At 38.7% G+C, this 14,855-nt stretch overlaps 1 protein-coding gene across 1 annotated transcript in view; it reads right to left on the bottom strand.

The window, feature by feature from the left end:
- The window catches only part of LOC127945167 (histone-lysine N-methyltransferase 2D), a 36,325-nt gene that overhangs the window by 20,148 nt on the left and 1,322 nt on the right, over positions 1-14,855 (bottom strand). The window contains exons 2-22 of the mRNA XM_052541759.1: positions 13,136-13,218; positions 11,931-12,042; positions 11,454-11,656; positions 10,114-10,223; positions 9,843-10,005; positions 9,579-9,750; positions 8,889-9,003; positions 8,281-8,462; positions 7,917-8,074; positions 7,232-7,381; positions 6,248-7,059; positions 5,983-6,105; positions 3,758-3,871; positions 3,547-3,651; positions 3,278-3,459; positions 3,028-3,192; positions 1,713-1,822; positions 1,245-1,286; positions 968-1,138; positions 588-776; positions 375-491 (exon numbers count right to left, since the gene is read on the bottom strand). Of these exons, the coding sequence (XP_052397719.1) occupies positions 375-491; positions 588-776; positions 968-1,138; positions 1,245-1,286; positions 1,713-1,822; positions 3,028-3,192; positions 3,278-3,459; positions 3,547-3,651; positions 3,758-3,871; positions 5,983-6,105; positions 6,248-7,059; positions 7,232-7,381; positions 7,917-8,074; positions 8,281-8,462; positions 8,889-9,003; positions 9,579-9,750; positions 9,843-10,005; positions 10,114-10,223; positions 11,454-11,656; positions 11,931-12,042; positions 13,136-13,184 (3,544 nt within the window). The 5' untranslated portion in view covers positions 13,185-13,218. The remainder of the gene's footprint in view (positions 1-374; positions 492-587; positions 777-967; positions 1,139-1,244; positions 1,287-1,712; positions 1,823-3,027; positions 3,193-3,277; positions 3,460-3,546; positions 3,652-3,757; positions 3,872-5,982; positions 6,106-6,247; positions 7,060-7,231; positions 7,382-7,916; positions 8,075-8,280; positions 8,463-8,888; positions 9,004-9,578; positions 9,751-9,842; positions 10,006-10,113; positions 10,224-11,453; positions 11,657-11,930; positions 12,043-13,135; positions 13,219-14,855) is intronic.

The raw sequence follows: 14,855 nt of genomic DNA, 5'->3' as shown, positions 1-14,855 counted from the left end.
CTGTAAGGAAAAAAAGTTACATTTATACTGTACAAAAACAATTATATTTACAAATACAGTTCATATTTCCTGAGTGTTATGATCCAATACATACAGATTAAAACACTTTCCCAGTCAATCAAGACTTACAGCCCCAGGCAGTTGTGCCCACAAACATTTATTTTAATGCAGTTGGCAAGGCCATTAGAGGTTTGCGTTCACATCAGATAACATCATAGTTCGTTGAAAACAAACTCAAAACATTCCAAGACTCAAAAAAAAAATCATATTCAGTTTGTGGTAACAAGGTTAACACACTGATCCAATAACATTTAACCGACACTGGTTGCTGGTGTTTGCTGGGACATTGTGAACACCCATTTGGCCACACTTGCCTTCCTCAAGTTTTGTTTCAGCTGTTTGACCTTCAGGAACACCATCACCAGAGGCAGACAGACTCCTCCTCATTCGTGTGTGACACTTTCTTTGCCGGACCATGAACCCTCCGATCCCTACAAGTGAAAGAAAGAAAGATCACATTATTAACCATTTCTTTCAAAGCATGAACAACTGATAGAGTCATTAGGGACATGAAACAGCTCAGTGACCTGGTCTGTATGGTTTACGCTTTCTCTTCTTCCCGTCTTCAGTCTCCTCTGCTCCTCCTTTGAGAGTTTCACAGTCAGCCATGCCCTCTACACCTCCATCTGCACCAGTTTCTCGGTCCACTCCTCCTTCCCTATCTGGGCTCCCAGGGGCTTCTAGCTTAGGCTCACATTCCATTGCTTCTGCACCTCCTATTACAGTTTCAGTGTCTTATTATTTGCATTCTCAATCAATCAATGGCAGTGAGTCAGTATACTGATTTAACACAAAGTTCCAGTAAGGTCTTCAGACATTTATAATCATTGCACCACACTTCACTTGCAACCTATATAATTGGTTATCATCCAGTATACAGAATAATTAAACTTGATGATAAACTGACCTTTACCCTCATCACCATCTGCATCGCCTTCTTTCAATTCATCGATACACATGGTGCCCAGTCGGGACCGGCGCTGTCTGCGCTTGTGCAGAGGTGACATGGACATGCTTCGCAATAAAGACATACCACTCTCTGTTAACCAGACTCCTTCCAGACGATAAAATTGTGGCTCTATGAGTGAGTAGATGGAGAAACCGAGATTAAGTCATATAAAATAATTTGATAATAACAAATAGCTAATAGAAGAATGCCTGACAGCTATCAAACATTTACATACCTGGTTCTTTCATTTTGAAGGCTGACATCATAGGATACTCCACTAAGAGATCGATAAAGGGTATTATTATGGGAAACGTAACATTTAAATTTTTACTTATTTTGCTTGAATTTAAATTTGGATTAAAGTGAAAAAGTGAAAGTGACATATGGTGTCCCATACTCAGAATTTGTGCTCTGCATTTAACCCATCCTAAGCGCACACACACAGCAGTAAACTCACACCCGGAGCAGTGGGCAGCCATTTATGCTGCGGCGCCCGGGGTGCAGTGCAGTGCCTTGCTCAAGGGCACCTCAGTCATGGTATTGAGGATGGAGAGAGCTCTGTACATTCACTCCCCCTACCTACAATCCATGCTGGGCACATATTTGAACTCACAACCTTTGGATTATGAGTCCAAATGTCTAACCATTAGGCCACAACTTTCCTCTCAAATTTACCTGCAATCAAAAGCTCAATGAAACTCACCAACAGGCCTGGGGACATATGGAGTGCAGGCTGTACAGGCAAAGCCCTCATCAGATGCTTGTTCCACTTCATCCTCAGTGTAAAGACTCTCACATACAGCATGAACCCATCTACAAAGCAAAGAAACATAAACGTAATAAGTCTCTAATGCTCACCAAGGCTGCATTTTATTCAAAAATAGCGAAAGCAATAATATTGTGATGCATAAGTACAATATAAAACAACATTTTTCTGTTTTAATATTCTAAAATATTATTTATTCATGTGATGATATGATCCCTCAGAAATAATTCTAATATGCTGATTTGGTGCTCATGATACATTATTTGTTATCATTGTTAAAAACAGTTGTGCAACTTTTTTTATACACTACCGATCAAGTTTGGGATTTTTAATTTTGGTCCTTCATATGCTGATTTATTACCAATGCTGGAAACTTTTGTGCTGCTTAATTTAAAAGAAGAGCATTTATTAAAAATGTGTTCCTGTAGCTCAGGCATAAGCAGAGCAAAAGGTCATTGGTTCAATTCCAGGGAACAAACATACTGAAAAGAACAAAAAAAGAAAAAGTATAGCCTGAATGCACTGGAAGTCGTTTAGGATAAAAGCATCTGCTAAAAGCAGATATATATAAATAAAATATATAAATATAAAATACGAATCAATTCTAACAATATCACTGCAGTCCAAAAGTTTGGAGTTTTTATTATTTCTATTTTTGAAATTAAAAACTTTTATTCAGCAAGGATGTTAACTTAAGTGATTGCAAAGATTTTTATTGTTAGAAAATAATTATATTTCAAATAAATGGTGTTCTTTTTAACTTTTTAATCATCAAAGAATCCGGAAAAATGTATTGAAGTATTCAAAAAAATATTTGGCAGCACAACTGTTGCAAACATTGATAATTCTAATAAAAAAATCAGCATATTACAATGATTTCTTAAGGATCATGTGACACTTTATACTGGAGCGACAAATTCAGCTTTGAATCACAGAAATAAATTATATTTTAAAGAATATTAAAATAGAAACCATTATTTTATATTGTAATAACATTTTGCAAGATTAGCTTTTTTTTTCCTGTATGTTTGATTAATGTTTTTGAAAGAAGTCTCTTATGTTCATCAAAGCTGCATTTATTTAAAGTCTTACTGATCCCAAACTTTTGACCGGTAGTGTATATTTTTGGAAACCATGACACATTTTTACACGATTTTTACGTTTAAAAGAACTTTCATTGTTTATCAATTTAAAGCATCCTTGCTGAATAAAAGTATACTATATTAATAAAAGAAAATTATGCATTCCGCACCTGTCACAGTGCTGGCACTGCAGAAGCAGTTCCTCTTCCATGAAGTTCTCACGACACACAGGACAGGTTACCAGGCTGGCACAAGGGCCGCAGTGATTGTAGTTATTTTGCCACTCACAGTGGAACCCAGGAGAGCTAGCACCACACTGCATACAGCACACACACCTAAAAGGGATAAACACTGCTTTGGTTACCACACATTCTCTGTGAGCTCATGACACATATAAAATATACGGAGGCAATGACACACCATTTGCACTTCCAGCCTCCCTTGGGCACAGTCTGTAAGGGTGGGTCCAAGCAATAAGTGTGATAGCTGACATCACAGTCGTCACAAAGCAGCAAACGGGCAGGATCTGAAGCCTTCCCACACACCTCGCACACAATGCACTCAAGACAACGCCAGCCTTTTCTCAACATCATCTTCGTGATCTAGAGAGGAGACATCCAAATAAAAAAATAATGAGTGTCTGTGTATAATGCCGGTAATCAAACAGAATAGATCATTTAAAAGCTTACCTTGCTGTTCACACAGTATGGATGATAACATTGTGCACACTGAGCACAGGCTAGAAGCTGGCCCTCCACACCCTGTCCAAAACTACCACACACTACACACATGTCCTGTTACAGACATAAAAAAAAAGAGAGAGACCAATCAATAAACTGTCACTCATGATGCTGAATTTTATAGATAGTCAGAGTGGAATAATGAAAGTTAAATTCATACCTGCTGCAGGACAAACTTATCAGTGTTGGAGAAAAGTACCACAGTATTTTGCATGGTATCATCTTCCTCCTCATCTTCTTCTTTGCTAAGTCCAGTGTCTGCAGTCATGGTTTGCTGTAAATATAATATATGCATTTAAACTTCCAGAACCTTGGTTTATTTCACTGATAAGCACAAGAGGTAGTGGCCGTTTTCGGGATTTATTGTGCACCATGTTGGGATTACCGCGATCACAAGCTTTTATATTAAATAACCTATGAATGTTATTTTGCAAAAGTCAGCCAGTTATAAATCCAGTCTGATCATTATGTATCAAGAAACGTTATTACAGTGTTTACTTTTTTTTTTGCCAAGACTGACATCAATGATTTACCATCAGTATTGAGAAGAGCCATGGATCTAAATCCAGCACAATCAGTGGGATCTTTTCAGTCTTTATGAATAACAGAAATGACAGCTTCTTTGCACATTGATGGCACATTACAGTTCTTATGTGCATCAGCGCATGCCTCTGCTAGCAAAGGACAAATCTGGTTTCTAAAATTAAAACAATCATTTATATCCAAATATTGCCTAAATTCAGACTCAGTATTAATTTGAAATGCTGATTGCCCTAACAAAAAAAAAGTGTTTAACTGCCATATGTTCTAAAAAACTCCCCTTCCAATGTTCCATACCACTGATACGGGTGCGTGATCTGATAATATAATGTTATGAATGTTACACAAAAAATAGTCTACCCTAGAGTATGAAGCATTTGAGTCAGAATAAAATATAGTGTCTCTATCTCTATGATGTACTCCGTTTCCAGATGTCAATCATCCCTTATTCTGTACAATTATTCCTCAGAGCCTTACTTGCTAAAGACAGGGGTTTATACGAAACACATTAGGTGCATATTGTAAACGGTATTACCACTACCCCAAATAAAGTCTCTCATGTCCTTCAGCACTACATGTATGAAGCGCTTGCAACTAATCTGTCCGTGTGCCGACCATCCAACCTGGGATAATTCCTTTTTCATTAGTTTGTTTTCCCAGAAATGTACTTTTATTCCCAGATGTTTCAGTCTGTCTGCAGCTTCCCACGCAGAGTCTTCTCACCTGTTTCCAGGAACGCTTTTGAGTGATGCGGGGTATGGGGATCTGAACTTTATGTGCAGTTCTTTTAATAGTCTTTTTCTGCATTCTTTACATCAGCGCTGAATATCCAAGTAGTAGTCATTGTCCAGAGAGATGGTGTTCCCTATATTTAAGGGCATTTTTTAGCTCCATGCCTTGAAATGCATTCGCTTCTTAGTTGGGAAGGGGAGAAATTCAACGACAATTGACCTGGGGGAGGATTTAAGATCTACTGGAGCCACAATGCCAAGATCTTGGTCAGTATGGATATCGAGGAGGTCTTTTAACATACGATCCACAAAATCTGTCATACTCCTGTCTCCATCAATTACTTCTTTTACTCTCTAAATTACATTTATTTGACCTCCGTGACCGACTCTCCAAACCCTCACACTTTTTTTCCAGTTGGCGCTGTCTTGTTAATATGTACGCAAGCAATATTTCGGATGTTGCCATGATCTTCTGAAGTGCTTATCTTGCGCTAAGATTAGTCAGGTCTTTTCTCAAGAATTTTGACCACATTTTTATCAGTTTCCTCCTTTTTACTGCATTTACTGTGTTTCATCCTTTTTTATTAACTCGGACATTCATTATTTGAATCATGATAAATTGCTTAATAAAACCCTCAAGATAGTCGAGAGCTATATTAAAATGCAGCTATCTCAGGGAAGGCAAAACCGAAAGTCCCTTTATTGTTTTTTTCTATTTGTCCAAGTTCTATTTTCCTTTCAGTTTTAATAACTTTAGTCTCTTTGGTATTTTAGCATCTAAACTAATTTCAGTCAGTTTCCAAGGCAACATTTTTCATTTACATTCAGGTTTTGCATCTAATATTTCTTAATATTTTATTTTCATTTCATTATTTCAATTAAGGAATTTATTTTAAATAAATTTGGTTAACAACAACACTGCTTTTAGAATTATTTTTAGAATAATTCACATATTATAATCAGTAACACTAAACAACAAAAAAAAAAAACATTTTTAATGAGGGATTAAAATGTTGTTATACAGTTCAAATTAACAGCTGTAATTTACAACAAAGAGAAATGTGCTTTAAAATACTAGTAAAGGAAGAGCTGGCAGATGAAGTGAAAAACTTACTAGAAAAGCATCAATGCAAGAGGCCATTGCTTTGAGACGCGACCGTCCACGGCCTCTTCCACTACTACTTCCACTGCTGCCGCCACGTGGCCGCCGCTTCCCTGGGAAACCACTGCCTCTGCCCTGAAATGTCAAAAAATAAATGCATCAACATCAAAATTACTACCTTTTTTTTTTTTTTACTAGAGGGGTATCCAAACCAATCAGAATGCAACATCACTTAGAGAAAAAAAAAAGTTTGGTGTCCGACAACCACCTGCTTTACCCGTGAGCGTCCTGGAGAACCTCTGCGCTTCACTTTATCTCCATCGGGCTTCAGTGGATCAAAAGGCAACGAGTCCTCCGTTTCGGTTAGCAGCGAATCAGAACGGGTCCTGCCAGCCGGCACCAGGCTGAGTTCCATGGACAGCATCTGAGAGTCTGCCTCAGCCGGCGAGCCGAGGAAACCGCTGCTGCTCTCGTCACCGTGGCTAATGTTGGATGTCTCATCGAGGACCAGCTCCGGCTTCATATCCTCTTGCATCTCCTTCCTGGACTGGTCATCGTCTCCTTGACTGTCATCTTTGAGGAACGACTCCTCTAAGGATTCCTCCAACCCCTGCTCATCCTCCTCATCTTCATCCTCAGATTGGCCCATTCTATCATCAGTGTCGGATGCAGGGGGCATTTCTGTTTGAGGAGCAGGAGGAGGAGTCCGCTCTATCGCCTCCTCTTGCCGTGCCTCAGATCCCACCTCTTCCAAGTCCATAACAACTGGCTCTGCTTCTTCCAAAACAGGGAGTGTGATTTGAGAAGACTGAGAACATAGGCTTGTTGGAGGGTTTGTTTCTGTAGTCTCCTCTTTACAGATTGACTCCATCTCTGTCTGAAGAGTACTGTCTTGCCCTTGCAGCTCCTCCTGCCTGTCTATGTTAGTTTCAGCTACATCAGGTTGGGCTTCCTCTATAGTGTCCGGTTCAGGACTGTCTGGGCTCTCCTTCACAGGAGGGTCCTGAGTATCCTCAGATTTTTCCACAATGGCCTCTGTAACCACTGTTTCAATGGTAGTTGTCTCCTCTTTTTCTTTTCCATCAACTTCTACAAAAGTCAACAGGCACATTTTTTCCACTGTTACACTATAGTTACATACAATTCTCAAAAATAATAAACTCATGTAATAAAATAAAAAGAACCATTTTCATTGCAGGGCCAGTGTAAATGTTATTAAAACATAAAACCCTGAACTACTGGAGTGGGTTTTGAAATGTACCTGAAACCGTAGCTGAAGGGGCCTGCTGCTCTGTAGAGACCTCACTGTGCACATTAGTCTCTGTGGAGCCCTCAGCACCTTCCGGCCGTAGTTTCTCCTCCATAATGCTTTCTTTCACTTCTGCCGTTTCGACCACTTCAAGCTCTGTCCCTAAAATGAAACGCATCGGCTCAATATCCACATCTAATATCAGTCAATAATACTCTTTCCACAGGGAACAGAAACTAGGGCTGGGTATCACCAACTAGTCCTCTATACCACATACTACACAGGGGACACACTGCAATACAGCGTTCAGAAATTCATTATTTGAATTCATGCACTTAAATTGTACTTCAAATTTGCATTCATCAGGTACACTACCTTCTAAAAGTTTGAGGAAGGTAACTTTTAATCAGTGAGGATGCGTTCAAATAATCAAAATACATTTATAGTGTTACAGAAGATTTCGATTTAAAATCAACTCTGCTCTTTAGAACTTTCTATTCATCACAGAATCATCATATTAGAATGGCGACTGGAGTAATGGCTGCTGAAAGATTAAACCTCATCAACATAACGTCTTGGACCCTGTTTAAACCTGTATTTAGTCCTTATCACACGAGACTCGCAAAACGGATGTACAGTCCTATGAGAAACCAACAGAGCATTTTAAAAAAATATATAGGAACTTAAAGTAACATACCCAATTCCATTGGCACCTCTAAATCAGCTTTCTCATCTTCTTGTGTCGATAACACCTCAGACTGGATTGGAGGCTCATCTGGGATTTCTTCGCAGAGCACACAGATGCATTTCTCCTCGGCAGGTCCTGACAGAGAGGCACAATCACTGTGTACCCATCTGCAGACGACATCAAACACGAGTTAGATTTATGCAAAGAGACGAATGATAGTCAGTTTGTTTACTTCATGGCAAACACTGCTTCACGCTTTAAAGCTCACCTCCATTTTAGTAGACCGCTTCTTTGTACAGCACTAAACGCTCTGCTTCAGACAATGAAGCTGCTCACTTGCCTGTTCTTTATGGAAAGAGGTTCATAAACTGACCTGTGGCAGATGGCACAGCGATGTTGCAGGGAGGCCGAGGGCTCCGTGGCCTTACTGCACACGCCGCAGACAGAGGTGCGCTTGTGCTGGCAGCCCTCGCATACTGTGTAGCTCTCGAACCACTGTTCAGAGCCAGGAAGCTTTACCCCTCGCATGCCACAGTCAATACACACACGGCACCGCTGAAAGAGACATGCAAATCAGGTTAGACCAAACAATAGAGCGATATTTCACTCACAAAATCACATTTTCCTACTTGCCAAACATCTGTACAAACCGATATCACCAGTACATGCCACAATCGCTCGAAGGGCTACCATACAAAAAGATCACCACACATTTTGAAAGTGCTTGGATTACGTTTTATGTCAACTGGATAAACGTATTACCGTTTCAACGACAATAAATTAATTTCATATAAATTTCATAAATTTCATTTTTAGGGGAACCTTGGTTGAAAAATTCAAGCGGTTTGTCCATGCAGTTTTAGGCATGAGAAAAGAGCAGAGCAACTATGTAAATAAATTGCACAGGCCGGATTTCTGCCTTAAATGGTGATATTACACAAATGAAGGGCATTTAAGAATGAGTCATGGGTTTAAGCTTACTTTGCACTTCCATGAATCAGGGGGCACAGAGTCTATGGCTGGCAGTAGACAGAAGGTGTGGTAGCCCTTGTCACAAGCATCACAAACCAGCATCTTCGAATCCTCCCCTGGTTGCCTGGATGTTATTGAAAAACATATTTACTACAAAGTCTTTGCAAACACCATTATAAATATAGTATTTCACCTGACAAATCCAGATGCACTTGGGCAAAATCAGAAAATGAAAACGGTTTTATGTCAAATTTTAATAACAGAATTATGTTGACTTGTTGAAATATAAACATAAAAGCTTCACTCAGAGTCAACAGGTTAAGTCAAACGTAATACATCTGTAATGCAGTTCATTCATTTATCAAACTGCTCCTCTCTAAAGTGATTTTTCTATTTCACTAGCAAGTTTACAGACACTTCAAAGTCTTTCCTAAGGTAAATGTAGCATACATTTACAAGCTGTTTTACCAATGTCTTTCCATGGTTGAAACATACATTGAGCAATTGCATGACACATGATACATTCCAGTAAGTTGTACTGTTTCTTTCAACATCTTCTGATGTGCATTACCACAATAAAGAGCATCAAAACCATATTTACTTCGAAAGCGAGGACTTAGTTTTGCCAACATTTCAGTGCATCACTAGTAAGTTTCATAATATAAACTTGATTAAGATGCAATGGCCATTCAAACATACCTGCAGGTCTGGCACACCTTGCACTCGGGACACTGCCAACCTGACCGCTGAAGTGGTGTGGCACTTATCTCAAGACAGGCATCATGATAGTGCTGCCCACAGCCCGTACAGTATAACAGCCCCGACAGTTCCCCAATGGAGTCGCACACAGCACACCGTGCTTCCTCTCCGGCTGCAAAACAAACACAGCATCATCTCAGCCACCACTAAAACCAAAATGTTATTTACTGATGATATCGCATCTGTTCCGTTGCAATTCAATACCAATCTCCTCGGCCTTGTCTATGTGCTCTGGACAGAGGAGCGCCAGCTGCTTCATGGACTGGAATGATCCACTCGCAGCCGAGCAGGGGAAGTGGTAGAACCGTGAGCAGCCTTCGGCCTGACACCGGATGGTAGCACCCATCCTTTTACAATAGTCACAAGGCTGAAGCAGAGATAGAAAAGCCAAGTAAAAGAAAGAAAAGTCAATTTGCCTGCCATAAAGCAATATTTGTTAGGTTTAATGCAGTGATAACGGAAGCTCTCAGCCTACCCGCTGTATCCCTGAGATGACTGCCTCATCCACGTTTATCAGCACCTCACCCTCAGTCTGCTCCACTCCCTCAGACCACACGGCACACCAGTGGTGAACCCAGCAGCTCCCTGTTTTAGAAGAAAGGATCTGCAGTTATAACACTACTGAGAAGAAATACATTTAAGACCAGACTTATGAGGTCTTGTTTTCTTAAAATTAAAATTTTGATTTATGAAACACTTATCACAGCAAGTCAAAAACTGGTAGCTAAACTGATCCAGTAAAACACACTCACAAAACACATTTTAACACATTGCAGGGCTCAACGATAAGCCATGAAGGCCAGTGAGAGAATTTAGAAGCGGTTGACAGAACGATCACTTTCTCTATCAGGCTATGTCTTACATTTGATCACACATGTATTTTTATAGCATGCAAACCATTAAAATTGAGTTTCTTATTATGTACTGATTGATATTATCTTTTCTGTTGTTTTAATATGCTGCAAAGCTAATGTTGGGTAATACAGGGGAGCTTTTTTAGATAAGAATAACTATAAATAAATCACTGTATGAGAGTCAAAATGTTTTTTGTAAATGTTACTTAATTGAATTTTTACAAAATTTATTGTAACGGTTTTTATAAATTATTTAAATGAAAGCATTTAATAAATGCATGTTAGACAACACAAAAAACAACACTTTAACTCTGAGGTCAGTATTTTTTTTTATAATTTCGCACTTTTACAAATCAAGGATGAACTAATTTAAATTATCAAATGTGACAGTAAAGAGCACCCTCTGGCTTTCTACTCAAAGAATCCTGAAAAAAATTATCATAGTTTCCACAAATTTAAAATAGCAAAACTGCTTTCTCACCATCTTTCACCATTGATAATAAGAAATGCTTTTTGAGCATCATAACAGTAAAGACTGGAGTAATGGCTGCTGAAAATTTACAGGAATAAATTACATTTAAAAATTAAACATAAGAAAGCAGATATTTTAAACTGTAATAATATTTCACAATTTTTTTGTATTTCTGATCAATCAGCCTTGGTGAACATTTAAAAAATATTGTACTGACCGCAAACAGTAGTATAAATGCCACTGCTAAAAATAACCTTTATTAAAAATATATTTGTGGTTGGGCAAGGGGGAAAAAATCAACAAGGCTTCTATATCTAACAACAACCTGGTTGAGCTCTGTATTGTTCCAAAAATATTACAAATAGAAGTTCCACTCCTTCATGGAGAAATGTGACAAACTGGGAAGTGTGTCTTAGTGATGTCACTGTCATATTTGGGTGTTGGAGTAAGACGCATTATGATTCACACAGTTTGATTTCATAATCATACCCGTGTCATCAAAGAGAGATGCCAGACAGGTGGATTCAGAGAATCCAATGGAAGACAGGTCATCATTTCCAGCTGCTGGCAAAGAGGAGACAGAGAGCTTCAAGGTGGGCCGATCGGAAGAGGGTCCGAAACACCGGAGCTCCCGCTGTCCATGCAGACTACGCTCCACACAGTTACACAGAGCACAAGCCCTGACAGTCTCCCTGAAAAACACCAGACAGAAAAGATGATCAGCAACTCTGTACACATTACTTCAACAAAACAGCTCTGTGTAATCAAATGGGCTGCATTAATATTCAAATTCTGTGTTATATTTGACCTTTGCTGATAGATCGATGGCTCTAAACAAGTGACTAGTTTGTCTACTTCTATTTGATGAAGATACCATTTTCTCATAAACTGACCTATTCAAGCACACTAACATATCTAACTTTTATGCAAAGCAGCTCAAACAGCAATATTTATAGAAGGCCTTACAATGATGAGCTGGAAGTGTCCACAGTAGTGCCTGAGATGTCCTCTGCAGCAACAGGGGCACTCAGTTCCCCCTCAAATTGAATGCTCTCCTTTGCAGAGGTCCCATCATCAGCTGAGAGAAACATGGTAGCTGTTAGTTAAAATGGAGAAAATACACAAATGCCCTTTAAAGTGCCCCTATTAAACCATTTTTAAGGTTCCAAATATTGGGATATTATATATAGTCTCCTACAATATATTTACATGCATGCAAAGTAAAAAAAAAAAACGCTTTCGTTTTCTCAAAATAAGCATTTAATATCACCTCATTTTCCAATGAGACTCAAACTATTCATTTTAAAGTAGTTCTAAGATTCAGTCTCTCTAAACCCTTCCTCTCGGTGAGCCTACTCTGTTCTGATTGGTCAGATGGCCCCAGTCTGTTGTGATTGGTCTACCACATATAGCACATTTAGGAAACGATATGCCCATTGCATAGAACCATATTTTGAATGCTCAATTTTGTGCTGCTGTGGTACAGTGGAAAAATTTATCCATTTTTTTCTGATTCTTTGCAGCCTATTCTCTTGGAAAGTAAAAAAATTAATTTACTTTCACAGCATACTAGGACGCCTTGACAATGTTAACCCCACAAACAAGCTACAGTGTTTGAGGCCGGGGTTAAGTTGTTCACGGACGGCCAACGTAGAACATAGGCAGGCATTATGCAAATGTGTTATCCTATGACGTGTAAACGTCATGGAAGTGGGATACTGGCGACTTGTTTAGGCTGCTCAGAATCGATTCTTTCATTTTGGAGACAATAACTTTATTGCACACTTTTTGGCTTTACAACTTTGAAGATTGTTGACATTCACATTGTTACATCACACACTACATAAAAGCAATATTCAAATATTATGGTATAACAGGTGCAAAATCCCAGATAGGTAGCACTGTTCCCTCACAGGTATTTCAAGCAAAATCACAAGCAAGAAAGGATTCCTATTTAAAGATATCATTGTGTTGCAAGATTAAGGTTAGCTTGTTTATACACTTTTTTTTTTTAACTCTTGAAATACATGCATTTTAACCGTAGCATATCCATGAAAAAGTGTATTAATAAGAAAAGTGTAGTTACTACAATAAGAACTTGAAGGATTTGTAAATTGAATTTGACACTCTCATTGCTAAAGAAATCATCTATTTTTCTGATGTTCACCAACCTGCAGTTTCTGAATCATTTTCTTCGCAGTTTGATTTCTGCTCTTCCATTCCTACACCTGAAGAAGATCTCTATTGCAGAGATCTGAAACACAGAGGAGAGTTACATGATGGCTTGTGCCACCCAGGGTTACATGCATGTACAAATCCAAGTTTTGCAATGATCTACAGCCACAAAACCATTGTCAATTTACTTAAGCCCCTCAAAAGGCAGTAATGGAAAAGTTATGCAATATAAACTTTCTCTGAATAACGCACACCATCCGATCAGCTGCGTTTGGGAACGTCTAGTCATACCAGCATCTGCGCAATTAATGTGCATAATCCAACAAAGTTCAAATTACTCCACACCTAACTACGCAAACATTACTGTATATAGGAAAACATAACACAAAGTATCTGATTAAATACAGACCATGAGGTGGATTCGTGTGTTCGGTGCATTTTCTCCGTTTCGGTTAACGCTGGTAGAAAGACAACAGTTAACGTCCGTAGGTTTGTTAAATTCGTCTGATCCCGCAGCTGCGTCGTTCTGCTCAGCTTACAGTAGTGCCTAGACGCGGCTAACACGCTAGCTTTCTGACCGGGGTTAACAAACTCTCTGCAAAATAACCCGCTCGCCCATCACCAAACCAGGCAAATACAGACACGTATACACAGCTCCGTTGCTTAGTGATGCCCGCGGTCAATAAAACTCTCAAACTCCGTGCATAACTAAGATAACATGTTACTTTCTTTATGTAAAACGACGCTAAAGGGAGAAACACAAAGAAAATACAACTTCCGTGTAGCGCGCTTCCTGTTACACACATGTCGAGGTCGGGCTACAACACGAATAACGTTATTTTGTTCCGCCTGTGATAAAGTGCACGAGTGCACGTTTTTAAATTCAAATATATCTATTATTCTTTCTAAATTAATTCAATCATAGCATGAAATAAATGTCACCCCATGTTGCTAGTTCACCAGGAAATGCAATTCGGTTACAATTGCATAATGGGCTCAAGATTTCACTCATAAAAGAAGAAAAAAAATGAAACAGACAGAAAAACAATGTCCTATTCTTGTCAGGACCCCTGCACACACATTTCCTGATTGATATGCCCGTTTCCTACCATGTTAAAAAAACGGAGATGTGTGAAAACAGTTTTGCAAGAGATGAAATAAGCAGGTTGTACAGATTTTATTAATATCATCAAATTAAAATTACACATTTTGAATTACATTTTATTATAGCGACAGGTTTATACAGATGTTAGCTCAAACACAAAATTCCCAGATATGCTATTTTAAAAAGCCTAGAATAACACAAAATACTTTGGACGGGACACTTTTTAGGCTAAGCAGCAGTACTATAATTATGAATGTCTGTATAAAGCAAATCAAGTCATCATCATCACATATCATATTATTCCTTACTTTAACTAGATAGGTTCATTTGATTGTTATAGAGGGAAAGTGTAATATTCGCATTGTGTTGATCTTCTGGTTTATCCTGATATGCTAGCGGGTTATTCAGGAAACTAAATCAAAGCTTGCTCTTACTATGAACTTTTTTTAATGAAATTGAATATCTTTAAAGTTTCTTCCCCCGTTTTCAATTTGATCAATCTGTTTAGTTAATGCGTTCGTATTACTGTGTACAGATAACAAATGCTTTACGCACTGCTTCCCCATTTCAACTTTCATCTGCGTAGCTAATTACAAAATATGGGACATTGC

This window comes from Carassius gibelio, chromosome A23, assembly GCF_023724105.1.
Source record: "Carassius gibelio isolate Cgi1373 ecotype wild population from Czech Republic chromosome A23, carGib1.2-hapl.c, whole genome shotgun sequence".
In the NCBI taxonomy this organism is placed as follows: Eukaryota; Metazoa; Chordata; class Actinopteri; order Cypriniformes; family Cyprinidae; genus Carassius; species Carassius gibelio.
Note: the sequence above shows the minus strand (reverse complement) of the source record. Positions and strands in the feature narration are given on the sequence as shown.